This window comes from Rhodofomes roseus, assembly GCF_022264815.1.
Source record: "Rhodofomes roseus strain CIRM-BRFM 1785 chromosome Unknown C8Q71scaffold_10, whole genome shotgun sequence".
Lineage (NCBI taxonomy): Eukaryota > Fungi > Basidiomycota > Agaricomycetes > Polyporales > Fomitopsidaceae > Rhodofomes > Rhodofomes roseus.
In genome coordinates this window covers 348,536-372,432 of record NW_025952966.1, presented here as the reverse complement: position 1 = coordinate 372,432, position 23,897 = coordinate 348,536, and the positions used below count along the sequence as shown (strand labels likewise).

At 54.2% G+C, this 23,897-nt stretch overlaps 6 protein-coding genes across 6 annotated transcripts; 4 read left to right on the top strand and 2 right to left on the bottom strand.

The window, feature by feature from the left end:
* The first annotated feature begins 785 nt into the window (after positions 1 to 785).
* Positions 786 to 2,227, top strand: C8Q71DRAFT_49403 (uncharacterized protein). Its single transcript, XM_047918911.1, has 2 exons — positions 786 to 1,631; positions 1,687 to 2,227. Exons 1-2 carry the CDS (start codon positions 1,038 to 1,040, stop codon positions 2,077 to 2,079), a joined length of 987 nt encoding a protein of 328 aa, XP_047778830.1. The 5' UTR covers positions 786 to 1,037; the 3' UTR covers positions 2,080 to 2,227.
* C8Q71DRAFT_758677 (poly A polymerase C-terminal region-like protein) lies at positions 1,984 to 4,536 on the bottom strand. Its single transcript, XM_047923749.1, has 8 exons — positions 4,019 to 4,536; positions 3,867 to 3,968; positions 3,648 to 3,812; positions 3,521 to 3,584; positions 3,007 to 3,468; positions 2,826 to 2,948; positions 2,669 to 2,769; positions 1,984 to 2,611 (listed from the first exon to the last, which is right to left on the bottom strand). The coding sequence occupies exons 1-8, from the start codon at positions 4,226 to 4,228 to the stop codon at positions 2,375 to 2,377; spliced, it is 1,464 nt and encodes a 487-aa protein (XP_047778829.1). The 5' UTR covers positions 4,229 to 4,536; the 3' UTR covers positions 1,984 to 2,374.
* Positions 4,537 to 4,831: 295 nt separating this feature from the next.
* On the top strand, positions 4,832 to 8,110 carry C8Q71DRAFT_758665 (vacuolar protein 8). Its single transcript, XM_047923748.1, has 11 exons — positions 4,832 to 4,915; positions 4,976 to 5,062; positions 5,120 to 5,356; positions 5,413 to 5,535; positions 5,974 to 6,096; positions 6,154 to 6,276; positions 6,323 to 6,451; positions 6,500 to 6,874; positions 6,922 to 7,044; positions 7,102 to 7,260; positions 7,310 to 8,110. Exons 1-11 carry the CDS (start codon positions 4,882 to 4,884, stop codon positions 7,672 to 7,674), a joined length of 1,878 nt encoding a protein of 625 aa, XP_047778828.1. The 5' UTR covers positions 4,832 to 4,881; the 3' UTR covers positions 7,675 to 8,110.
* Positions 8,111 to 8,400: 290 nt separating this feature from the next.
* C8Q71DRAFT_758664 (P-loop containing nucleoside triphosphate hydrolase protein) lies at positions 8,401 to 10,740 on the top strand. Its single transcript, XM_047923747.1, has 9 exons — positions 8,401 to 8,681; positions 8,743 to 8,810; positions 8,864 to 9,274; positions 9,648 to 9,766; positions 9,822 to 9,953; positions 10,004 to 10,113; positions 10,168 to 10,317; positions 10,374 to 10,516; positions 10,569 to 10,740. Exons 1-9 carry the CDS (start codon positions 8,494 to 8,496, stop codon positions 10,577 to 10,579), a joined length of 1,332 nt encoding a protein of 443 aa, XP_047778827.1. The 5' UTR covers positions 8,401 to 8,493; the 3' UTR covers positions 10,580 to 10,740.
* Positions 10,741 to 11,119: 379 nt separating this feature from the next.
* Positions 11,120 to 20,931, top strand: C8Q71DRAFT_708193 (histidine kinase; the record flags this gene model as incomplete). Its single annotated transcript, XM_047920604.1, has 54 exons — positions 11,120 to 11,397; positions 11,454 to 11,750; positions 11,801 to 11,842; positions 11,894 to 11,916; positions 11,968 to 12,141; positions 12,196 to 12,416; positions 12,472 to 12,591; positions 12,645 to 12,686; positions 12,751 to 12,774; positions 12,830 to 13,200; positions 13,253 to 13,299; positions 13,362 to 13,423; positions 13,482 to 13,835; positions 13,888 to 13,919; positions 13,974 to 14,193; positions 14,247 to 14,735; positions 14,791 to 15,000; positions 15,053 to 15,153; positions 15,209 to 15,225; positions 15,273 to 15,593; positions 15,646 to 15,701; positions 15,803 to 15,875; positions 15,925 to 16,021; positions 16,077 to 16,190; positions 16,243 to 16,304; positions 16,353 to 16,381; positions 16,436 to 16,493; positions 16,547 to 16,691; positions 16,765 to 16,771; positions 16,813 to 16,898; positions 16,947 to 17,081; positions 17,136 to 17,184; positions 17,236 to 17,300; positions 17,352 to 17,407; positions 17,464 to 17,560; positions 17,612 to 17,883; positions 17,935 to 18,037; positions 18,087 to 18,145; positions 18,200 to 18,546; positions 18,604 to 18,656; positions 18,713 to 18,777; positions 18,827 to 18,864; positions 18,919 to 18,961; positions 19,013 to 19,059; positions 19,107 to 19,185; positions 19,236 to 19,268; positions 19,320 to 19,443; positions 19,494 to 19,520; positions 19,569 to 19,776; positions 19,827 to 20,367; positions 20,417 to 20,509; positions 20,563 to 20,613; positions 20,660 to 20,743; positions 20,795 to 20,931. 54 exons carry the CDS (start codon positions 11,120 to 11,122, stop codon positions 20,929 to 20,931), a joined length of 6,978 nt encoding a protein of 2,325 aa, XP_047778826.1.
* Positions 20,932 to 21,274: 343 nt separating this feature from the next.
* On the bottom strand, positions 21,275 to 23,837 carry C8Q71DRAFT_48907 (MFS general substrate transporter). The gene is made up of 14 exons (XM_047918879.1): positions 23,550 to 23,837; positions 23,485 to 23,496; positions 23,314 to 23,429; positions 23,236 to 23,254; positions 22,985 to 23,174; positions 22,898 to 22,929; positions 22,806 to 22,842; positions 22,290 to 22,751; positions 22,110 to 22,225; positions 21,906 to 22,049; positions 21,776 to 21,853; positions 21,672 to 21,722; positions 21,601 to 21,623; positions 21,275 to 21,545 (listed from the first exon to the last, which is right to left on the bottom strand). Exons 1-14 carry the CDS (start codon positions 23,650 to 23,652, stop codon positions 21,375 to 21,377), a joined length of 1,554 nt encoding a protein of 517 aa, XP_047778825.1. The 5' UTR covers positions 23,653 to 23,837; the 3' UTR covers positions 21,275 to 21,374.
* Positions 23,838 to 23,897: the final 60 nt, after the last annotated feature.

Here is a 23,897-nt window from a genome sequence, read left to right as displayed (position 1 = left end):
CCGCTAATGTATATCGCCATGTGTCTCATCCCTGAGTAAAGCAGGGGAACTGTCATAGCTACCGCTGGCATGAGTGACAAGCGATATTCACGGTCGGGGGACCGATAGTCACACAGCTCTTCACGAGTGGCACAAGCACCTGACCAATGATACGCCTCAGCCAGAGTCCGACGGTGGCTGTAGAACAGGCACTCGTAGCGCAAAAGCCGTAGCGCGGATACGTATGTCAAGAAAGATTCATTTATATCGCGACTCACTTTGCGGATGAAATCGCCTGAGTTTGTGGGGATGAGAGCACATATGGACCAGCACCTCAGCAGACGCAATGACGGCCTGGTAATATGACCCTGAACGGTAGACAATTCAAAGCGAAAGCAGCCACCGAGGTTTAAAGTCAGTTCGCACCAGATCTCGATAATTAAGCTCGGGGACCGCAGATAATGTCGTCCTCGAGGTCGCCATGAGGCCGGTATAGGGACAGTCCCTTCGCTCCGCTCTGCCATGAACGAGTTCTTGCGCTACCATTCTGGATCATACATAAGGGAAGGGCTCGAGGACGAGATGCAAGTCCCGCCGGAATTGGAGGCCTCCCGTCGTCGAGTCCCTCGAAGAGGCCCATAGCATCCTCAACAACTCACCTACCCACTCGCTGCTACGATGCCCGCATTGCGCGCCGTCCGGAGGTCCCGTCGTTTGTCGAACAAGCCGCCGCGCGACCCGGGTACGTCCTTCATTGCTATTTACCCACTGTTTGCCTATGTGGGTCCACACTACGTTCGTTCTTACTCACCTGCTTTTATTGGACTGCAGTGTTCGAAGACCCCGATGAGTTCGATCAACATGATCTGCAGACGGGCGGTCCGCGCGAGCCAGCGTCGCAGGCTCCAGAGGTGTGTCCAACCTGCAAAGACCCTCCGCTGCCGGGCGCTTTGTTGCCCAAGTTTGCCTGCCCCGAGGTTGGCTTCGACTTCGTGCGCCGCTCGTCGCACTCCCGCAAGCGGGGTGTCGGCCACATCCCGCGGCCGCCCAATGCCTTCATGCTCTTCCGCTCTGAACTCTGGGCGAAGGAGAAGATCAAGAGCTCTGTCGAGCGCGACCACCGCATGATCAGTCGCATAGCAGGCAAAAGGTGGAACGAACTCTCCGAGTCTGAGCGCACCCCGTTTCGACTCCTGGCTGAGGCTGCAAAGCGGCAGCACGCCGAGCTCTACCCCGATTACAAGTACTCGCCCGTCTTCAAGAAGGAGAAGCTCCCGCGCCGGAAGGGCGCCAAGGGCGGAGACCGCGACTGGGCTCGCTGCAACGTTGTGGCGGGCCTCCTAGGTGATGGCTACGAGGGCGAGGAGCTTGAGAAGCGAATGAAGAGCTACGACCGGAAGGAGATGATGTATGAGCTAGCGTCGCGACGCCCTCGCGCGCGTGCGATTCAAGCTAGGAAGACTCGCGTCGTTCAGCGCGAGGCCTCGCCCGACACACGCAGCCCTTCGCCTGCAGCGCTCCCAGAGGATGGCTTGATCAAGATGGAGCCTTCGACACCCGAGTTGTCGTTCTCGCCTGAACCAGTGCCTCAGGAGCCTGATGTACCGGAAGCTGTTCACCCCTCGTATCTCCTCCCTCCTCCTCCTAACATTGTACGTCCAGTCAATTCATGCATACGATCGTTCATATGCTGACAACGATTCGTAGAACGCCGACGAGAAGAAACCCTTCGACCGCGAGAGCTCCACAGGGAGCTCGGTCGGCGATGAGGTCGGCGATGAGGTCGCCTCGGACAGGCATTGGCCCGACAAGTCTCCTGCCGTCTTGGACTTGTCTGTCGGTGCAAACGGGCAAACCTACGTTCAATCCCCATCCCAGGGTCTCATGATCCCCGTCACCCTCTGTGCGTACCCTGACGATCCCTTTGGGGAGGCCGTCGACGACGCGTTCTCCATTTCTCCCATGTTCAACCCCGATCGCTCGTCGGCGCTCGTCGGCCCCAAACCTTCGATGCTGAACATCGGCTCATGCTCACAAGCCGATGATGTGAAGGCTGAAGACGAATTCGACTTCAGCGAATGGCTTGTATCTGCTCACTAGCCGCTATCTTCCCACTGTTACTCCCGCATAGACGAACCTCTGATACACCATCTGCTTTCGCCGTGACACTCCCGGCTTCTGACCCATTCGCTGTCTCACCTCGCTGTTCGCTGTTCGCATCTCGCTTCGCTCTACCGTTATCTTACTTCTCGTTTGTATCATCTAGTGTTACATAGCACCACTCCTCTGTATCTACCAGCATCGGCCGCAGCCTGTGCTTCACATTATATCAGTACTATCGATACACCATACATGCACCAGTGAGTGCGAACCTTAAGGTCGCAGAGCGTGAGTCCTATGTGAGCTTCGGCTTCTTGACGGCACCTTGCTCCTCATCTGGCTGCGTGGGTCGCTTGGGCTGGGCGAGTGGGGATATGTCGATGTTGCCTGCCGCATGCTCCGCTTTCACCCATTCAACGCACTCCGCCTTGGTGCCCTCCGGGTGTATCAATTGCCATTCCACCACACGGGTCAGTGCATCGCGCATCCATGGACCCGTCTGCGTGTTGAGCGCCGCGGCGATCTCCCCGCCCTGCGTTCAAATGACGTGGTGAGCTCTCAAAACCCACGCTGTATAAGAACTTCATACCTTGAGCAGGGGCTTGTCGTCGACCACGGCGGGCAGTCCGTGGTTCTCGATCTTCGTGACCAATGCATTGTAAAGAGCTATCCGTTCCGAAGCCGCTGTCTCTGATGGCTTCGTGAGTTCGCTGTTCCCTGAATTATGCTGATCATCAACGCCGTACCGTCAAGGAGTTTTGTCTGGGGATCCCAGTAAGCCATGAGATCTTGCACGAGGGAGAACAGCAGTGATGTATGCCAATATATTACAGCTGGACGGTGGACGACCTGTTGGCGCAAGAACATCCCTGCCACACCAAATGTCAGACTTCCACGATGACATGCCATCCAGGGTGGTTAGCTTACCTATCTTCAACTTGTCGTCCGGAGATTCCCCTTGTGCTAGGTCGGCGACCGCGGGACTGACGACTGACCAAGCATTGTAGAGTGCTGGGACACCATCCAGGTAATGGTTCTGAGAGCCCAACCTCAAGCTCTCTCGAATGATGAGATCACACGCAGGTTGTCGCTTACCCTTGGCATTGGTGTAGGTAATGCCTCGATACGGAGTGAGCGCACAAGCGAGGTATAGCCGAGCGCGTACGTATGTAATCTTCCCTAGGTCTGTAAGGGTTTTATGCACAGGGATCAAGGTTCCTGTTCGACTGGGTAGTAACAAGACCATGAGGATTGTGGCGGCACCGAGGCCCATGATCGGAGGCGTTGGGGAGTCAGAGAGCGTTGTGGCCACAGATTCTGGAAGCTGAAAGACGGTCGAGTAGAGCTTGAAATCGTAGATCAACGACAGTGCTCGGACTGGGTCACGCGCTGGAACTCTGCTATTAGCTAGCTGTTTGAGGCGTATAAGCCCATAGCTCACATCGGAGCATCTTGTCCACTTCTATGCCTATCCGTTCCTTGCTGATCTTGGATGCTAATGCTTCCTGAAGCGGGGGCATGTTTTTTCGATAAGTCGGATCACTGCATGCAAGTAAATTTCTGCGCACCCGAATCTCAGGCTTACGGGCAGCATCTTGTAGAAATCGATCAATCTCGAAGCAATATCGAGCAGCGAACCGTATAGCACGGAGGACCCTTAGAGGGTCGTCTCTGAATGTCTCCAAGGCGTCCAAAGGCGTCCTAATCATGCCGCGTTGGAGGTCTTTGATACCCTACTTCATTAGGCTTGGTCTGCGGATCAACGCACAGGCACCTAGGATACACACCTTGCCAGTATGATCTTCGACAGCCCTTGTGTGCACGTTATAAAATAGCGCATTGATGGTGATGTCCCTTCGCAATGCATCCTGTAAGGGCGTCCCAAATATCTTGAAAACAGTGAGCGGGCGCGTCTCCACAGACTAGTTGACAGACGCACTACGCTGGTTGGTATCCGGCTGTCCTCCGTATACTCTTCGCTTCGAAGATTCACGAAGTCCAGCTCTTGACCAAGCACAGTCGTCCTAGCCGTCTCGAGATGCTTCGATTGCTCCGGATTGCTCTCAATCTTTGTCACTTCCTTCGCCTCCACGTTCTTCACGTTCGTACAATAGTTGACGAAATGAGTGGCAAATGTGACACCCATCATATCGCTGAGAGCAACGTCGATGTCGTTGCTGTCTAGACCCAGCAGCTATGTCGTGACAAAATCGTTGTCAGCTATAGAAAGCATGAAGTGCTACCAAAGCAACCTTGTCTCGGACCCATCCCCCGGCGATTCGACACGAGGTCTGCAGTCCTTCTACCTCCTTGATGTGGGTTGTGCATTCGTCTAGCAGAGTACATAGTCTGTCCTCTATCTCGGTGAGTTTGACCGCCATTTTTTCCGGCCGATTCCTTCTCGTCGGGCGACCGCGTAGTGGCAGAAGGAAGAGCGTATGATTGTGGCGGACAGCTGGGAGGAACTTCACGCGCGAGATGCGGCAACGGGCTGGCAGCATCCACACACCTTGCCCGAGGTTTCAACAGCCGCAATCCGTCAGAGTCACAGTACAGTTCCAAGGGTACAAGTGAGCAAGTTGTTCAATTCGAAGGCAAATTGCAGTGAAGGGAGCCTAGCAAGACGGAGCGCAAGCAAGGTCCACACAAGGTCGGTCGCAGGTCGGTCGCGCGGTGATCTCAGTGCGAAGCGCCCGTGCACGTGGCGTCAACTACGCCCAAAGTTGCGTCCGGGCTCGTTGCAGTCTTCTATCACCACCGCCCCTCCGACACACCTCCTCCAGCCTCTCTTTCCTTGCGACAATGGGCGTCGTCGCGAGCTGCTGCGAGTCGTGCTGTGAGTGATGCGTTATGCCGCATCTGCCCGAAAATCGCAAACGTCTAACATGCCCTTCAGTCCACTCCCGGAGGTCTCAGTCGTATGAACCTCTCCTGCTTGAGAACGAGCGGGAGGCGGTCGCGGATCTTCTCCAATATCTTGAGAGTATGAACGACCCACAACTGTGACCGGAAAAGTTGCTGATACTGTACACTGCTGCAGACCGAACGACTACCAACTTCTTTTCCGGCTCACCCCTCTCCGCGCTCACCACTCTTTCGTTCTCTGACAACGTCGATCTACAACGAAGTGCTGCTCTTGCATTTGCGGAGATCACGGAAAAGGAGGTTCGCCCTGTCGGCCGGGATACCCTTGATCCCATTCTCTTCCTCCTGGGCAGTCATGACACCGAAGTTCAACGGGCGGCGAGCGCAGCACTAGGCAACCTGGCCGTAAACAGTGTGTATTCTTCCCGCCGCATCTCAAGTAACGTGTTGATCTCATGGAGCGTCTAGCTGATAACAAGTTGCTTATCGTCAAGTTGGGCGGCTTGGAACCCCTCATCCGACAAATGCTGAGTCCCAACGTCGAGGTGCAATGTAACGCCGTTGGTTGTGTGACCAACCTTGCGACACACGGTACGTTCCTATTCATCTGTTCTAGACGGATACTTGAAAAGACTCGTCGTCGCTACGCTGCTGTCGACACGGAGTTCCCCGCCTTCGCATGGTGTCGTCGGCCTTCCCGAAATGGCGCATCCTCTACTGAGAAGGATCGATACCGGTGACAGACTTCCTATCTTCTAGTTGCTACACGTGTATCGCGGCTTTCAGCGGCGTACGTGATAAGACTACGTTCCTCTTGACTTGCGCTATGACAATGAGACATTCGAATGCCGGGAGAACTTCGTCATAGCCGAGTGAAGAGCTCCATACATGCGTGCACTCAGTGCATGCACCACAAATGTTGATACCATACTGTGCTCTTTCTCAACAAGAGTGACACAAGTTTGAGCTACTCACATCTACCCATATGCACTGCACCATTGCGATATCTGACTAGTGATGATTACGCAGACGATAACAAGACGAAGATCGCGAAGTCGGGTGCCCTCGTTCCTCTTACTCGTCTCGCCCGGTCGAAGGACATGCGTGTGCAGCGAAACGCGACAGGCGCGCTGCTCAACATGACGCACTCTGGTATGTGCTGCTGCTACGTCTGGGACATGTTCCGTATATTAATCTCATTTACCTCAGACGAGAATCGCCAGCAACTCGTGAACGCAGGGGCGATACCGGTGCTTGTCAGCCTGCTCAACTCTCCTGATACGGACGTACAGTACTATTGCACGACGGCGTTGAGCAACATTGCGGTCGATGGTAGGTTTATATGATCCTCCAATAGCTAACGCTCACATTTGGATAGCCGTCAACCGCAAGAAGCTCGCCCAGAGTGAGCCCAAGCTGGTAGCAAGCTTGGTACAGTTGATGGATAGCCCAAGTTTGAAGGTACAGTGCCAGGCTGCACTCGCCTTGCGAAATCTCGCGAGCGACGGTGAGTAGATCAGCTTCCCATTGTGGTTCTCGACTGACGTCTCTAAAGAAAAGTACCAATTGGAGATCGTGAAGGCGGATGGCCTACAGCACCTCCTCCGGTTGCTGCAGTCAACGTACCTTCCGCTTATCCTTTCGTCTGCTGCATGCGTGCGAAATGTCTCCATACACCCGCAGAACGAGTCACCGATCATCGAGTCTGGCTTCTTGCAACCGCTGATCAACCTCCTCTCGTTCAAGGACAACGAAGAGGTCCAGTGCCATGCGATCTCGACGTTGCGTAATCTAGCAGCCAGCTCGGAGAAGAACAAACAGGCGATCGTCAAGGCGGGCGCGGTTCAGAGCATCAAAGAGCTGGTTCTCGAGGTGCCCATGAACGTACAGAGCGAGATGACTGCATGCATCGCTGTCCTTGCTTTGAGCGGTATGTCCGATTCTCCGTACTTAGTGCCAACGTCTGACGTTTCGCAGACGAACTCAAGGGCCAGCTCCTCGAGATGGGCATTTGCGAGGTGCTCATCCCTCTGACGAACTCGCCTAGCTCTGAGGTGCAAGGGAACAGTGCGGCGGCTCTTGGTAATTTGTCTTCAAAGGGTCAGTGCGACCACACATGCATCTGATCTCAGCCATCCGCTGACGTGGTTAACCCAGATGGACGGACTACCACAGATGACTACTCGGCATTCAACGACGTGTGGGAGAAGCCTGATGGTGGTATGCACCGCTACCTGTACCGCTTCTTGACTAGCCCGGATGCCACTTTCCAACACATCGCTGTGTGGACTATCGTGCAGCTACTGGAGTCTGGTGGTGAGTGAACTGTCCACCGAGTGATGGTCAACCACTAACGTTTCCACAGACCCACAGCTCGTTAGTAACATCCGGACCTCGAACCTCCTCATCCCCAACATCCGGCAGCTCGCTGAGACGCGGACGTCGACACCGACCTCGTCCATCGGTGGCACCCCCCACTCTCACCACTCCGCTAGCCACTCTTACCAGGATACGGAGACGGGCGAGGGACAGGGCGAGATCCAAGTCCTTGCTCGCCGGATTCTGGACATCACGGAGGCAGACAGCGACGGCGCGATGACACCCAGTGCTGCAGCGTCCCAAATGCAGGCGGCGTCGCTGCGTGAGCACGAGGGCAGTGTCGGGCGTGAACATGAGGAGCTTAGGAAGAGCGTGCGGGAGGCGTTCTCCGGTTCCTCGACTGGTCACTGAGGTCCACTCGCCCCCCCGCGACCAGGGCGACGTACGTCCTGAGCGCTGGTGATACATGTGGATGGTGAGATGTCTGACGGAGGACGGTGTGTTGAGGCGCGCGGTGGGGCTGGTAGAGTTTTGTGTGCACTCCTGTGCGGACACTGGCGGGGAGACACATTGTCCCCTGCATTTCTAGAGTCTCCCCTATTTCGTATTATGCATTTGGTACCTACGCTGCGCACTCGACGCTCGTCTCTTCTCTCTTCTCTCGTTTTTGTTACTTCCGGAGGCTGCATAGGGAGTTGTTGCATTCGTCCATCGGATTCTTGTTCCATAGTAGTTCTGGTAGGGTTCGGTATGTTCCCGACGACGGTCTCGTATCGATTGCTTCATGACGTAATGTAATGACTCTACTGCTCGTATGTTGATCTGCAATGCCATTCTCAAAGCTCGACGATGGATGTGCAAGCGGCACCGTACTAAGCCTGATGGCAGAGGCAAATCTCGCCGAGTTCGTAGCCTTATCACTTGCTACAGATGTTTGGTACTTGAACGTCTAGTGTACCATGAGAAGCGGTGGCTGCAGCGAAGTGGGCAACCCACACCGTGAGCTTGTCGAGTACGGGCCACCGGTCGCGTCGAGGCCTTGCCACTTCCAGATCGGGAGGGCCATGGCCTGTCGGGAGATCCCGGTGGCGTGGCCACCCGTGTTCGATTCGGCAGGACGCGTCGAGCGCGCCCTTTTTCTCTCCCACCGCCACCACCGCCCCTTGCCCTTTGTCCCTACTTCCCCTCTCCTCTTACTTGCTTCCCTCCCCCTCTACCCTACCTGCGACCATGAGCTCCCACGACAACGAGAACGAGGAACTGATCGACTACGAGGATGAGCACGACGTGGTCACGAACGGCGCCCCTGCGCCATCGGCAGCCAACGGTGTGGCTGTCACGGCTGGTCACCCCTCTGTCGATGGCGAGGGCAAAGATGACAAGAAAAACTTCTCAGGAATCCATGCTACTGGCTTCAGGTGTGTTTTACCGTACTTGACTGCGATCTTTGTGCCTTACGTGTCGCCTTGCGGCTCTCAGGGACTTCCTGTTGAAGCCTGAATTGCTTCGCGCCATCAGTGACCTTGGTTTCGAACATCCTTCCGAAGGTGAGCACAGTCGTTGGAGGGTTGTAGAAGGGGTTTGCTGACTTTGTTTCCAGTGCAGCAAGAATGTATCCCGCAGGCGGTGCTTGGGATGGACGTCCTGTGCCAGGCGAAGTCTGGACATGGAAAAACGGCAGTTTTCGTACTGGCGACCCTCCAACAGCTGGAGCCCGTCAACGGCGAGGTGTCCGTCCTCGTTCTCTGCCACACGCGCGAGCTCGCGTTCCAGATCAAGAACGAGTACACTCGCTTCGCCAAGTACATGCCCGACGTTCGCGTCAGCACCTTCTACGGCGGTACGCCAGTCGTCAAGGACGCAGAGCTGCTCCGCGACAAAAGCAAATGCCCGCACATTGTCGTCGCCACACCCGGTCGTCTTAACGCGCTCACGAGGGACAAAGTCTTGGATGCGTCGAAAGTCAAGCACTTCATTCTCGACGAGTGCGATAAAATGCTGGAACAGCTCGGTTAGTCATGCGATTTCGGCCTGCACCTTTGATTTCCGCCGCGTCGACCGGCCATGTGGATTGTCGCAACGTTCAAACGATTACCGCTCGTCTGCGCCCACCGCCCTGGTGGGCATCTTGCCTTCGATCGAATTCGGAAGCGGACTTTAGGAGTGGATGGTATCCGTTGGGGATGACTTCGACATAGGGAGGTTGCGGTTGATGAACATTGTGGACAAATCCGACTCGCTTGGGAGTGGCGTATGTCCTCGAAGACATAGCACGTTTCGCCCACCCGCGTCAAGGATAGAAGCACGCCGGCCTTCATCATTCCTCTCTCTTGTGTGTTGTGGTGGTGACAAACATTCTTACCTATTACAACATCATCCATTAGACATGCGGCGCGATGTGCAAGAAATCTTCCGGGCGACACCACACCACAAGCAAGTCATGATGTTCAGCGCGACCTTGGCGAAGGAGATCCGGGTGACGTGCAAGAAGTTCATGGCGAACGTGAGTGGCCAGCGAACTCTCTACCTGCCCTATGCTGATAGATTTGTCGTCCTAGCCCCTTGAGATCTTCGTGGACGACGAGACCAAGCTCACACTGCACGGTCTTCAGCAGCACTACGTGAAGCTGGAGGAAGTGGGCAAGAACAGGAAGCTGAACGAGCTATTGGACACTTTGGAGTTCAACCAGGTTCGTTCAGCGTGAATTATACGTCGGCTAGAAGCTTAAGCGTCGTACAGGTCGTCATCTTCGTCAAGTCAGTTGCTCGGGCAATTGGGTTGGACAAATTGCTCGTTTCGTGCAACTTCCCCAGCATCAGCATCCACTCTGGACTGGCTCAGGAGGAGCGGTGAGTTCGGTTTCTTAGGTCCGTTGTCTGGGCAAACAGCTTATGCACGTGCAGTATCAACCGATACACAGCCTTCAAGGCCTTCGAGAAGCGTATTCTCGTTGCGACTGATATCTTCGGTCGTGGTATCGATGTCGAGCGTGTCAACATCGTCATCAACTACGACTGCCCGCCGGATGCAGACAGCTATCTCCACCGTGTCGGGTACGTTTAGCCTTCCCGCTTGCGTTATAGACGTCCGAGCTAACTCCGTCGGGCAGCCGTGCTGGACGTTTCGGTACAAAGGGTCTTGCCATCACCTACGTCTCGTCGGAGAGCGACCAGCAGGTGATGGCTGCGATCCAGTCGCGCTTCGAGGTGGCAGTCCCTGAGCTACCCGACCACATTGACCCTGCTAGCTATAGTGAGTGGTTGCTGTTCGACGCGTTGGCGCATCACGCTAACCACCTGTACAGTGACGTCTTAATCTCCCGCTCTCGATGTTGTGTCCTTGTTGTTGCAGTGTCTCTAGTGTACCTATATTGTTCCTTCTCCCGCTCAATGGTTACCTGTCAAGCCTCATCTGAGGTAACTTATATAATGCGCATACGCTGCCTGACTGCAGTGAGATCCACGGAAGGAGTAAGCTTGGAGTCAGTGGGTGCAGTGGCTTTCTGAGGTTGTTCGCTGACGTTCGTCAGTGTGACATCGTGAGCTCGAGGATTGTCGCGGAGTAGCGGACTTCGGGACACGCAGGTGGGAAGTACGAGATCCGACGTGCTCCGCCGTGGCCCGCGGGGAATGCTGCGAGGGACGCACTGGGAAGCATGACGTCAACGGTAACGCGTGTGACGAGTCAAGGGACCTGGGAGACGATGTGACAACGGCATGGGCCTGGCCACCGTCGCCCCGCCCACCCTGCAGCCAATCTAGGATAAGCTGCAATTTGTCGCCGAGCACCGTCCCCTTGCACACAGGTCTCGCAGTCGCTACCATCCGCCCGGGTGTGCATAACCCTTCCGCCAGTATGCGGAGGAAATACGCGCAGCCAGCACTCCCGACACTCTATCTTCGCGACAATATTCTGTCCATACCAGGATATACCTTCGAGAAGGCGCGTGCTAATCCGCTCCTGCTCAGACTACCCTCGGTTGACAGCGATAAACAGGCCGTACCATGGGAGGACACGGGCAGCATGACCGTGCTCGCGGAGGGCACGAGCTTGAAGGACGGCTCGAGTGTGCTCGCGAAGATCGTACCCGCGCACTCGAACGCATCATTGTGTCTCGAGCGGGAAGTGCATATGTGAGTCCCCCCGTCTCTCCAGGCCTCCGCGATCCTGACGCGCGTGTCTCACACAGCCTGGAACGAATGGCGACAACCCCGGAGTCGTCCAGCACCACTCTCCGGCTGATCGACTTCTTCTCCATCCCTCGGAGCAATGGTGACTGTGTCGTGCTGCTCTTGAGTCACCCTGGCCTCAATATCCTGGGACGGTACTTTCCCTCACATAAGGTCAACGATCTGCTTCTAGGAGATATATCGCGGACGCGTCCGCCGCCCTCGCACACAGACATACTCATGATGGGCATGGAGGAGCCATATACTGTCGAGGAGATGGAGGCAATCGAGATCATGGATTTGGCATCGTTCTTAGAGTGCGTCCTCACTCCGTACGGCCTGGTATCACTGACTGACTCTCCCAAAGGTTTGCTATACAAGCTACGCACTGCTTAGAAATGATGCACAGGTATGTCATCCCAGCTTGGCTCATGTCCACGTCCTCACAAAGCCCGTCAAGGAATGGACTGATACACCGTGAAGGTGAGTACCCCGAGCCGATGATATCTGACTTTCGTCTGACCGCGCGCAAAGTCCGTGCGAACGCGTTCCACCTCAATGCACACAGCGGCTTGGTCCGGATGGTGCACTTTGGGAACCGTGCTGTCTCGTTAGAGCAGTTCGGTGTCCCTTCTGCGTTCGTGCTCAGCGCCGACGCGTTCGAAGAGGCAAAGAAGTTGAAAGTAAAGGAAGCGCTGTGCTATCTCGGTATGTCACTACTCCACATACGCCGACAAGCTCTTACCGCCTACTGCTGCGTAGCCCCGGAGCAGACCGGTAGCATGGAAGCCCTCAATGAGGACCACAGGACAGATCTCTACTCATTAGGTATAATGTTTTGGACACTGCTGGTAGGTCGTGGCACGATGCCATTTGAGGGCGGCCCCCTGGAGCTCTTGCATGCCGTCGTTCAAAAGAGACCGATGCCGGTCCACGAAGTTCGCAGGGATATCCCGCAGGTATTGGCACTCATAATTGACAAGGTTCGTTTAGCCCCGTATCTTTGTTTCGTCGAGGCTGATCATGAACATTGAGTAGTTGCTCTCGAAAAATCCGGACATGCGTTACCAGAGCGCTTATGGCCTCAAGGCAGACCTACTGCAGTGCCAGCGATTGCTCCTCCGTGCCGTAATGGTCGTCTCGGACCAGTCAATGGAGGTAGATTGGTTTTCTGCCTGCGTGAGATCGGGAGCTGAACCACGCCATTCCAGCTAATTCCATACTTCGACATAGCTACCGACGACAGGTACATGGTGAGTCCGGTGCTCTGTATGACGACCCTGCATACCATCTGTATACTTACGCGATGAATGTTAGGAATTCACTATCCCGAGCCCTCTGGTACGTTTGTCCTGCCATGCAGTCGGGTCCACCCTGACTCACGCCACCCCCACAGTTCGGTCGGGAGAAGGAGCTTGAGACGATCCGGAACATCATCCGGCACACATCGACCTCGTACTCGCGCTATATCGGCGCCTCGCGGAACGCGATCCTCGTCGGAAGCGACAGCGGCGGCACGACGAGTGTGCTAACGGAGGACCGTAGCGACTCGCGCTCGTCCCGGAGCGAGGGCTCGCCCACGCCGATGTCCGCAAGCGACCCGAACAGCCCGAAGGTCGGGTCAATCAGGGCGTCGGACACGTCGGGCACGCCAATGAGCATAAGCACTGGCGGTGTGACTGCCAGCGATGGCTTGAGGAGGGTGGCGCTCGCCCCGTCGTCCGGTCGAGCGCGTACCCATGCCGTCATCATTCTCGGTCCGCCAGGGTGAGTGACCCCATGAGTATCCACGAAGACCGCGCCGCTGAAGGTCTTTTAGCGCCGGGAAGAGTTCGTTGGTGCTCGCGCACCAAGCTCGCTGGAGATGTAAGTCATATGCGTGGTTGCAGTACGGAGCGTGGTTTGCTGACGACCGCGTCGCTCCGCAGCGCATGGCCTCTGGGGCCAAGCAAAGTTCTCTGACGTAGAGGCCGCGCCGTTCGCGTCCCTGGTAAGCCAGCACCGCTCGAGTCTCCGCGTAGAGCCCGCTGACGGCTATGACTTCATAGCTCGCGTGCCTGTCGTCCGTCTTGCGCCAGCTAATTGTGTTCCACACGGATCTTCACAGCTTCGTGACTTCGCTCAAGAAGCAGCTGGGCCCGCAGCTCCGGAACGTGCCCCTGCTGTACGAGGGCGCGCCGGAGCTGCGGGACATCCTTAGCTTGTTCGACATCACAATCGAGACACCGCCGGAGCCGCTGGAGGCGCACGAGCTCCGTGCGAGGTTTCAGAGCTTGTTTCAGAGCGTGTTTTCGGTGCTCGCGGAGACGCGACTGTTCGCGCTGTTCTTAGACGACTTGCATGACGCGAGCGAATCGTCACTTGATCTAATCAACGCGCTGGTGAATTCGCGGACGCGCATTGTGAGTTTGAGTTACGTTAGCCGACGACGACTTAAAGTTCACCTATGTACAGCTTGTGTTCGCCACAGCTCGGTCAGACCAACCGTGAGTTCGCATAGATTGTCATACGGCATGACACTCATGCATACGTCATTGCAGCGAGGCCGTAGAGAGGATCCGAGCGACGTTCACGAGCAAGTCGACGACATGGATAAATCTCGAACCACTCAGCTATAGCTCAATAGCAAACATGGTTTCACGCACCCTGCACAGGCCGAAGGATGATTGCGCCAACCTGTCGAGGCTCGTACACGCCGCTTCGCTTGGCAATGCCTTCTCTGCGCGGAACATCCTGATGACTTTGCAGCGACAGCATCATGTATGCTACATCATTTGTGTAGCGATCGATTGGTACTAACATACATTGTGCAGATCACGTTCGTTTGGGAGAAGAACCACTGGGAATATGACATCTCTGCGATCGAGCCGAATCTGCACGGCAACAAGATGATCGCAGATCCCAGCGACTTGACGTTCTTACGGAACCATTTCCGGGAGCTGCCCGAGGACGCCAAGAAGTTCCTTACATGGGCTTCGTTCTTTGGCCCGACGTTCAAGGTAGCAGAGGTCGCGTTGCTCATGGACTGGGAAGACTCGAGCGGGAGCAGCGGAAGCGATGAGGAACAGGAAGATATGTGGAACGTCTCGAAGGCCGTATCGAGGGTCTCGAGTCTGAACGAGGGTCAGTTGGGTCCTAGCGGTCGTGGGTCAATGCGAGGATTGCAGATGGCGATTGCGGAGGGGTGGCTCGTGCAGCGGGCGCGGGATATGTGCAGTTTCTCGCACGACCGATATCGACAGGCCACTCAAGCTGAGGCGGAACTGCTGCCTGCAGAAGTCATCTCAAAGATGTCGTTCAGAGTACGTCAAGCCTTAACTCCCCACATGGAAGGATTTTTCACCTTCTTGACTTTAGATTATTCTCATGATGTTGCACGAGTCTACGCCTGACGTTCATCGTATCACAGAACACGCGAAGAGGCACGTTCGCATCTTTCCTTCTAGGGGCTTGGCTCACATCGGACATAGGTGTTTGCCCCTTCTGCGAGAGCACGCGAAGCGCGATGAGCTCCTCCAGTTGTCCATTGATGCCGGCGACTCTGCTACGGCTCGTGGTGCTCATGAGGTAAGGAGGGTCTACCTCAACGCGCAATCGTTGCTAAAACAAGTCATACCAGTTGGCCTTGCAATCATACATCAATGCCCAATCGCTCTTGGATGCTACGTCCTGGGCATCCGATCTTGACCGGACCACCTCGCTGAGCTTGAAGCTTGCTGAGTCCGTCATCATTACATAATATGTGTCTCCTTTGCTGAGCTGTCTGTTTGCATAGGCTGTACACATGGAAAGGTACACTTTTGAGCCTTTCTCAAGGCAAACGCTGACCGCTATCACAGGCGACTTCGCTACATCGGACTATCTCATCACCGAGTGCTTGGACCGCGTTGAGGACCTCGAGAGCAAAGTCCGCATGCTACGCATTCGCTCGAAAAATCACTGGATGCGCGGAAACTACAAGGCTGCATTATCCGACACGTTGCAGGGTCTCCACTTTCTGGGTGTGGACGTCAATTCCGCGCCAACTCGTCGAGAAGCGGATCAGATGTTCGAGCAGGTCAAGAACGAGATTCTTGCTGTTGGTTTCGACGACATCCTCGCTATACCTCGCGCGAGAGATTCTAGGACGGACCTAGCCATTGCGTTGCTGAATGACGCCGGTAAGACTCTCCGGCTTCAGACTGTGAGCGGAACGCACTCATCATGCCGCAGGTCATAATGCATACTGGAGCTCTGGCGAGGGATTTGCCGACATCATCGGCCTTACGGTAAGGCACGCCAGCTTTTTGTCACTTCTGGTCTGCTTGCTCAATGTTCTGTAGACCGTTCAACTGGCTTTGCGGCAAGTCCTGTGCTGTTACTAAATGAGCTGCTCACTGAAGTGCCGTCCAGATCGGGCATGTGCTCAGGGACTGCTCTCGGGTTCTTCTGGGCCCTTGGAGGTTCGTCGGTTCCCTTGCGATCCTCCTACAGTAATTTATGAAAGAACAGCGGCTGCTGAGCGGAGAGAACTGTATCGATTCTCCGCTGACTTGGGGAAACTAGCCCTGCGTATTGCAGATCAATACGGAACCAGCTATGAGAAGTGGTACGTCTTGGCGCACGTATTCCTTCCTCGACAGTAGTATTGACGTGGAGGCTAGTCGTGCACTGGTGCTGTTCGCGTCCATGGTGTCGGGGTTTGACAACGTGCATATTCGAGCCAACCTCACGCGTCTGGAAGAAGCTTTGAAGTATGGCCAGAGCGCTGGTGACAAGTGAGCACACAAGACGACTAACAGCGTCATGTCATGTCTCATCGTAGAATAGGATATATACAAGCTTGGCGAGCATTCATCTCACCCAGACGAAGCTTTGGATATGTGAACATGGTACGTAATATTTTAACTGCGAGGAGGTGCTAACTGACTGTTGTTCAGTCAGCGAATTAGTGGTCAGGGCGGAAGAGGTAGTTCCCGTCCTGCGGCGTTTTCTACACATGACTGACGACGCATATTTTTAGTGCCTTGGCGACGTCTCGCAATGGGCACCAAGTGGTGACATGTCTATCCTCGCACAAGGTAGAACGATGCCACAATTCACCCATGAAAGACCATTCACTCAGTCTTAATAGGGGTTTTGAACTGTATTCGTGCCATCGGCGGTTATACGTACGCTGAGTCTCCAGCCGCTGCGTTTGACACCGAAACGTTCAACGAAAGCGAATACTTTGCCCGTGCTTCGGAAGCATGTGGTACGCCTGATGTGGCCTTGAGCTGGTAGGTGGTAGTGCCTCTTTCCGCCCGACCAGTGATTGAGGCATCAACCTATGTTAGGTATCAGGCATACAAGGTACATCGTTGTGCCATTGTACCACTACCATATACTCACGGACTGTAGGTCGTGGGGCTCTTCTGCCTGGGCTTTGCCAACGAAGCTGCTGCACTGGGTTTCTACGTCTACGATATGCGTGACAAACACCCAAAGTAGGTTGAGCGTTTCCATTTATAAGAGGGTGCTCACGCCGTCCACAGTCACAGACACACTCGTTATTCCCTATTTTTCCATGCCATGGCTATGATTCAATGCATTCGAGGTGGTGACCTAGATTCGGAGACTCGTACCAAGTATTTGAAGCAGATCGAGCTTGATCAGTCATATATCAGAAAGTACGACTGAGGTCCTAGACTCGGCATGATGTATTGCTCACTTAGTCTCCGTAGGTGGTTGTCGCCAAGCCCTGTCAACACCAGTGCATGGATAGCCCTCATTGTAAGTTATTGTATCATGACTTTGTACGGCGCATAATTGATGCATCGACAGGACGCGGAAATGGCATCGTTAATCAACAGTCCCGATGCCTTCAAGCTGTATGACGTCGCGGTCAAGTAAGTTAACTAGCAACAGCATTGATTGCGCAAGTGCTGATACGGTCTTAGACTTGCCGTTAACAACGACTGGTTGCTCGAGAGTGGCTGGGCCATGTTTCTCGCGAGTATCCTATACATGTTTATTCATTTGAATGAGCCTCATTGTGCGTTCAACAGCAAGGAAGCCATTTCGTGCGTGCCGGCGTTGAAGGCTTGGGCGGCGAGCTTCAGCGACGAGGCATTGCTCGTCAAGCACAGTGGGGTGCCCGCGGGATAGTGTGAGTAATCCTCGACTCAATGATCATGTCATGTCATGACAATTCATTCAGTAACTATCTGTCGTCGTGTGTGGATAGCCGGACTCAGTATGCCCTCAAGCGGCATGCTTTCACCTCCGATGTAGCTGTCCAGACTGACAGTGCTATCATGACGTCCGACACTTCTCCAAGCACTTACGAGAGGAAAATGGACCACTTCGAGGAGGACGATCTCTCGTCTATGAACGCTTCTGATCTAGCATCGATCCTGAAATGGAGCAAAGACATCTCGAGTGATATCAACCTACCCATGGCCCTTCAGCGACTCACAGAGATTGCTACCGGTAAGCTTTGACATGATACGTATAATGTGTTGTTTTTGATTGGCTGTGCAGAGAACTCTGGTAGCCAATACACCTGCGTAGTAATCGCAAGGGAAGCGGGGGACTACACTGTTGCGACCAGTATGACACCCCCAGAACCATGTCAAGTCCATGAGTAAGTCGACAGAAGGGCTCGTCAGTGCATGCTGACAAACACAACATAGGGAGTCATTATCTGTGCGCGAGATCGCTGATCCCCTCCGCAAGGTCATCATTCAACATGGTAAGTGTGCATTCGCGGTCCCAGGATGTACGGAAGTTTGAACTACGAATATAGCTCTCAACACCAAGGAGCGAGTGTATTACGAAGACGTCTCCACCGAACCGCGCTTCTCATCTGAGTCTCAACAAAGCCCGTATCGTTCGGTCATATGCCTGCCTATATTCAGCAATCGTGGGCAGACATTCGGAGCGGTCTATCTGGCCTCAAAATACGCATTCTCTCCGAACACGGTCACACTTTTGACGCTGCTGTGCCAACAAGCCAGTATAGGTATCTCAAATGCACTGCTATTCCGCTCGGTGCAAGCCGGTACGCGCGAGAACTTGAAGATGATCGCGGCACAAAGAGATGCTCTAGAGGCTGCCAGGAAGAGTCGGGAGGATGCGCTTAAAGCCACAAAGGTCAACTCACTTCCTCCAATCTTGACATACTACCACACAAAACTCATCTATCGATAGATCAAGAGCAATTTCCTGGCTTCCATGAGCCACGAGCTGCGCACTCCTTTCAGGTACGCGTCTACTCGCAACGATCTGCTGCAGTATGAATATTAAACGGTTGCTCTAGCTCTTTCTACGGCTTACTCGACATTCTGAGCGGTACAGAGCTAACACCAGGTCAGAGGGAGATCGGTATGTATCACGGAATATTCACAGCGGTTGTTTACTGATGTGTTGTCAGTACAAACCGCAAAACAGTCTTGCGAGTTGCTGTTGAAGGTCTGCATGCATCCCCTTGTCCTGTAGTTCGCACGTCTGATAGCCGTGCCCTAGATTATTGACTCCATTCTGGACTATAGCAAACTCGAGGCCTCAGGTGGGTCGTGATATATGGTGTCTACGTGCAAGATTCAAGCAGCGGCGTTAGCACTCAAGTTGGAATATTCCGGCTTCGCGGTCGAGAGTATGGTAGCTGTGCGTATACACTAGTCTCTCCAGTTCCGCGCTGACAGCCAGTCAAGGACTGTTTGGAGTTGCTCCTTCCAATGGCGGCGAAGAAGCTAGACCTGTCGTACAACATCGAGCCCGATGTTCCTCCTTGTACGCTATGCACGACGTCTTGATTTAACATTCACTGACCTCCGCCATAGGGGTCGAGGCGGATTACGCTCGCATTCGTCAAGGTCAGTGAACATGACTAGCCTGATTACTCAATGTTGACCTCGCATTGGTAGTTCTCATGAACCTGATCGGCAATGCTGTCAAATTCACAGCGAAAGGATCCGTTCGTGTCATTTGCTCTGTTGATGACAGTGTCCCAGCGGTCAAGGGGGAGGTCAACCTGAAATTCGTGATACAGTATGTATGCCCATCCCAATCGTCGGTGGACGCTGACATATATTTGACAGGGACACAGGCATCGGCTTGAGCTCAAGGTGAGGATTTGCGCAAACGTCATTGTACGACAGCTCACCGTCTTTCAGCGACGTTGATCTCTTATTTGTGCCATTCCAACAAGCAGACAACTCGTCAACCAGACGATTTGGAGGCACTGGGCTAGGCTTGTCCATCTCACGGCAGCTAGTCAAGCTTATGGGTGGCGCCATCGGTGTCCAATCGGAGCTGAGCGTTGGTTCTGTGTTCTGGTTCACCCTGCCCGTCAGGATACATGAAACCGAGGAATCGCAACAGGTCTGCTTCTCCACCTACGGCTGCGTGTCCTTCCACTGACATTGCTACAGGCCTTGGCTGAGGTTTCACGCCTTCAAAAGCAGCTATTAAGCGACCGTCCGCTGCGTGTTCTGCTCAGTTCTGCATCCAGCGCAACTCAGGCTCTCCTGTGCACTATGTTGAAGGGATTCACTGTCTCGACCGTCTCATCAACGCAGGAAGCAGAGGCATACATATCCAATGCCCAACCCCAAGACCCTGTGGACTTCGTCATTTTGGATGATCAGTTGGAAACTCGCGTTGATGACCTCACTCGAGTCTTACGGGCGTCGACCTTGCCATCATTGCAGGAGACAAAGATTGTACACCTCTTCACCCCGACGACGGATAATCTTGCGGACCATCCGATTCTCAGACCTGGTGGCGATGGGGCAACAGGCATCATTCGTGTCACCAAGCCACCTCGTCAAGCGCGGCTACTGCAGACTCTGGCTAGTCTCAAGAATCTTCCTCTTCAGCCTCCCCTAGTGCCGGTGATGAATGAGTCTGCACTACGGGAGGAGGAAGCACTTGCGCGACAGACTTTGTATGGCAACGTGCTCATCGCCGAAGGTGAGTCGATTCCCGAACCATACACTGTCGTGTGCTCATGACATTGCAGACAACCCCGTGGCGCAGAAGTTGCTCGTGACACAACTGAAGCGGTACCACCTGAATGTAGTGGCCACGTCAAATGGCGAAGAGGCCATCACCGGTACGTCTCGACACGGCGCCTTGGGTTCAGGCTTACTCATGACCTGGGATTAGAGTGGGAGAAGCACGAGCCCGGTTATTTCAGTGTCGCTCTCTTCGATCACCGTAAGTAATTGGTGTCTGCGCTCACTCTTATCTCACGATGTCGTAGATATGCCTATATGTGACGGCGTTGAGGCCTGTAAGCGGCTTCGCGTCACTGAGAACAAGCGAAAGGTTCCGAAACAGCTCCCAAGTATGTCGTCGACTTGCGTCTGCTGACTCAGGAATACTGAAAATGCGGTAGTCATTGCCCTTAGCGCAGACGCACAAGAGTCAACCAAGCAGCTGTGTCTCAGCTCTGGCATGAACGGGTTCTTCACCAAACCGATGAAGAGAGGTAAGCTCACGACGACCCTTGACGTGCTCTCGACTCACGAGTGATGTAGGAGATCTCTTGACCCTATTGACAAGTTATGGAGAGCACCGAGCGAAACCGGAATTAGAAGATTCAGGACCATCGACGTCACCGACATGAACATTACCACTCATCGGACTACTTTCCATTCACCGCTATCCTGCACGTCGCCATCGAACGCATTTGTATTGCTCCGCATACATTCAGTGTACCCTCGCAATGTCCGACATCACCTCTACGACTGTACCGTGATATACACCACATACTAAAGATACCCTGACATGTAGCCATCCATTTATCTTTATCTACTACACAAGCTACCGTATTCCCATGCAATCTGTACTCTACGTTTTCATTGTATCATGCATCGAGATTATTCTAGCTGAAACATGCATTTATTGTCGTACAGCTGGAGTGGTGATTGACTGGTCGTCGAAGTCTCTGACATGCGCTGTAAGCCCGCTGGCCTCTAGGCCTCGGTCGTGTGCGCAGCCCGAGTGTGGCGGTTCATGCGTTTTCGGATGCGTGCCAGAAAACTGACTTCGCCGAAAGATGTTATGGCTAGGATCATTGCAACGAGTGCAGACCCGGCACCGAACAGGCAGATCGCCATCCAGCCTCGCGTGAGATGGTCGTATAACTGGAGGCATGTATGTCGTCAGCGGCATTCTCGAAATGACAGCAATGAGACTCACTTGACCACCGATGATAGGGCCGACTGTTTACGTTAGGATCGATGTAGGTTCAGCAGTGTTAGGACACTTACCTGCGGAGCCGATGCCATATGCGATATTGAACGCGCCATATACGTGTGCATCTGCGGGCTGCTGTTCAGTGACTCGAAAAGTGTAGGCGCAATGAGATGCGTACAGCCGACTCCATCCAACTGTCGTGTCACCGAAGCTAGCTCGGCCGTCAATGGTGATACTGTCCCGGATACACCGAAGTCTGGAGGCAACAATGAGTACAGGGCTATTGCAACATGTACTGTGCAACTCACTGGCTAGTGCGAAGACGACGATGAACAAGGGAAGCGACGATTGTACGATGAGTACCAGGATCCAAGGCAGCGAGAAGGCTAGGGATACGACTGTGATCGGTCCGGTCCCCAGTTTGTCGACAAAGTAACCTGTGATGGTAGACGCTGCACGACAGAGGATGAGTTGTTATCGGCCTACGGTGGATCTCGGACAGCGTCACGTACAGAACAACGTCGGTACCACCGCTGCGATGTACACCAGCCCAACCTTTGAGGGATTGAAATTCCACACGCCTTGTAGATGAAGCGGAAGTGCGGGTTCTTGGCTGCCTAGGATCCATCTGAGTACCGAAAACCGGATCGATTCAGTGATTCTGTCGGCTAAGGGCAATGGGGATAGCATACGCGTATAACAACGTGCAAGCGAACACGGCATCGGCTCTTACGGATTTCATGAGCTTGCCCATGACAGCAAGCAGAGAGAGGTGGACTTTGGGTCCTGGCGTCGCGTAGTCGGATGGATTACCTGCAGTGTCCGCCTGCTCGGATTGAGTGCCATTGACGGCGACCGGACTTTGTGTCTCCGCAGGCTCGGTCAACTCTCGGGCTGTTTTCTCTGTATTTTTCTCTGGGGCGGCCGATATAGCGTCTTGCTCAGGGCGTTTCTTCGGTTCTGTTTCCACCGCTTCTGAGTCCGCCTTTCGAGGCGCAGCTGGATCAATACCCCACAGAATGGCGTGTTTGCGCTCGATGATGAGGAGACGTCCGACCAGGTCGATGGCCGTGGCGATGATGCCGAATATGAAGGGGGCATGGAACCCGAACCTGTCGTACAACGCTCCTGATACCGGCGGACCGACGAGGAAGCTGGGGTCTGAAAATCAGTAGGAAGAAGAATGAGGCGTGGTTGCGAGCCCTTACCCAATAGACAAGCCACTCATGGCGATGCCAAGTTGTCCTGTGAGGATGTGGTATGAGAATGAGCTATGAATGTGACGTTTGACTTGACTCACTCCCAACAGAACTTTCTGGTACAGTGTCACACCTGGAATGACGTCAGGCTTTGGGCACGGGTGGATGCGAAACTGCACTGAACGTACAGTAGCGCAAGTCCAGCGACCCAGACGACCGTTGAGCTCAAGCCTTGTAATAGGCGAGCAACGACCATGAGCCAGTAGGCTGGTGCCAACATAAACATGATCTCCGCTCCTATGAGGGATACCAATCCGGTCAATAATGGTACTTGGCGATTATTGTACTTTTCGGACAGATGTGCGATAGGGGGTGTGACTATGATTATTCCAGGGTGAGTTCTTGCACTTGACGACAGCACAGATAAATGAGCACGTACAGATGACAATCCCGGCGGACTGAGTCAGGACGGCGTCAGTCGCGGGAGAGGTACTTCGAGGAGTCACTACGAGCTTACGTATGCAAAGAGCAACCATCCAACAAGACCTGATACTCCCGTGTACCCAAGATCTTCCAGTTGGAATGGAATGATGGGTACAATCAACGAATACACGAGTAGGTCACTCGCTACCCCTGAGATTGAGTGATGAGAGTCTCCTAGGTGAAGACGAGCGATGTATAGACCTACCCAGACCAACAACTATGCGCAAGAGTCAAAACACGAATAACTCGCAGGGAGTAAATTATAATCACCGGCTGTTATAAACCACACAGAAGACCTCCATTTGAGTCCCCACGGCCGCGCGCGTTCATCTAGGGGACGACAGTTTGCTGGTGCTCCTTTAAGTTCGGCCATGGTTCCCACGGCCCTGTGCTCCGACTTTGAACCTATTTACATGGAGCAGCGGACCAGTTATGAGATGTACCTAGGGACAATCAAGGAGGGGGTGCTACAACACCGCGGTTCTTTATACTGTAGTCAGCATAGTCATACGGTTGGCCATGCCGCGGTCCCGCAAAAACGATCTACACGCATGCCTTTTCTGGGCATCGACGCCACGAGTCACGGTCATGCCACTTGGCTGGTAGTAAGTGACTTGG

Bases quoted from the DNA above. Each gene is read 5' to 3' on its own strand.
- C8Q71DRAFT_49403 (XM_047918911.1), top strand. From the start codon at position 1,038: ATGCTCTTCCGCTCTGAACTCTGGGCGAAGGAGAAGATCAAGAGCTCT. The intron at 1,632-1,686 runs GTACGTCCAGTC...AACGATTCGTAG, and splicing joins TCCCTCCTCCTCCTAACATT to AACGCCGACGAGAAGAAACC.
- C8Q71DRAFT_758677 (XM_047923749.1), bottom strand. From the start codon at position 4,228: ATGATGGGTGTCACATTTGCCACTCATTTCGTCAACTATTGTACGAAC. The intron at 3,969-4,018 runs GTGCGTCTGTCA...ACTGTTTTCAAG, and splicing joins GCCGGATACCAACCAGCGTA to ATATTTGGGACGCCCTTACA. The intron at 3,585-3,647 runs GTGCGCAGAAAT...CCCCCGCTTCAG, and splicing joins CCCGTAAGCCTGAGATTCGG to GAAGCATTAGCATCCAAGAT.
- C8Q71DRAFT_758665 (XM_047923748.1), top strand. From the start codon at position 4,882: ATGGGCGTCGTCGCGAGCTGCTGCGAGTCGTGCT. The intron at 5,536-5,973 runs GTACGTTCCTAT...ATGATTACGCAG, and splicing joins GACCAACCTTGCGACACACG to ACGATAACAAGACGAAGATC. The intron at 7,261-7,309 runs GTGAGTGAACTG...ACGTTTCCACAG, and splicing joins GCAGCTACTGGAGTCTGGTG to ACCCACAGCTCGTTAGTAAC.
- C8Q71DRAFT_758664 (XM_047923747.1), top strand. From the start codon at position 8,494: ATGAGCTCCCACGACAACGAGAACGAGGAACTGATCGACTACGAGGAT. The intron at 8,811-8,863 runs GTGAGCACAGTC...CTTTGTTTCCAG, and splicing joins TTTCGAACATCCTTCCGAAG to TGCAGCAAGAATGTATCCCG. The intron at 10,114-10,167 runs GTGAGTTCGGTT...ATGCACGTGCAG, and splicing joins GGACTGGCTCAGGAGGAGCG to TATCAACCGATACACAGCCT.
- C8Q71DRAFT_48907 (XM_047918879.1), bottom strand. From the start codon at position 23,652: ATGGCCGAACTTAAAGGAGCACCAGCAAACTGTCGTCCCCTAGATGAA. The intron at 22,752-22,805 runs GTAAGGGCTCGC...TTCAGACCCCAG, and splicing joins ATGAGTGGCTTGTCTATTGG to CTTCCTCGTCGGTCCGCCGG. The intron at 21,854-21,905 runs GTGAGTTGCACA...TGTTGCCTCCAG, and splicing joins CGTCGTCTTCGCACTAGCCA to ACTTCGGTGTATCCGGGACA.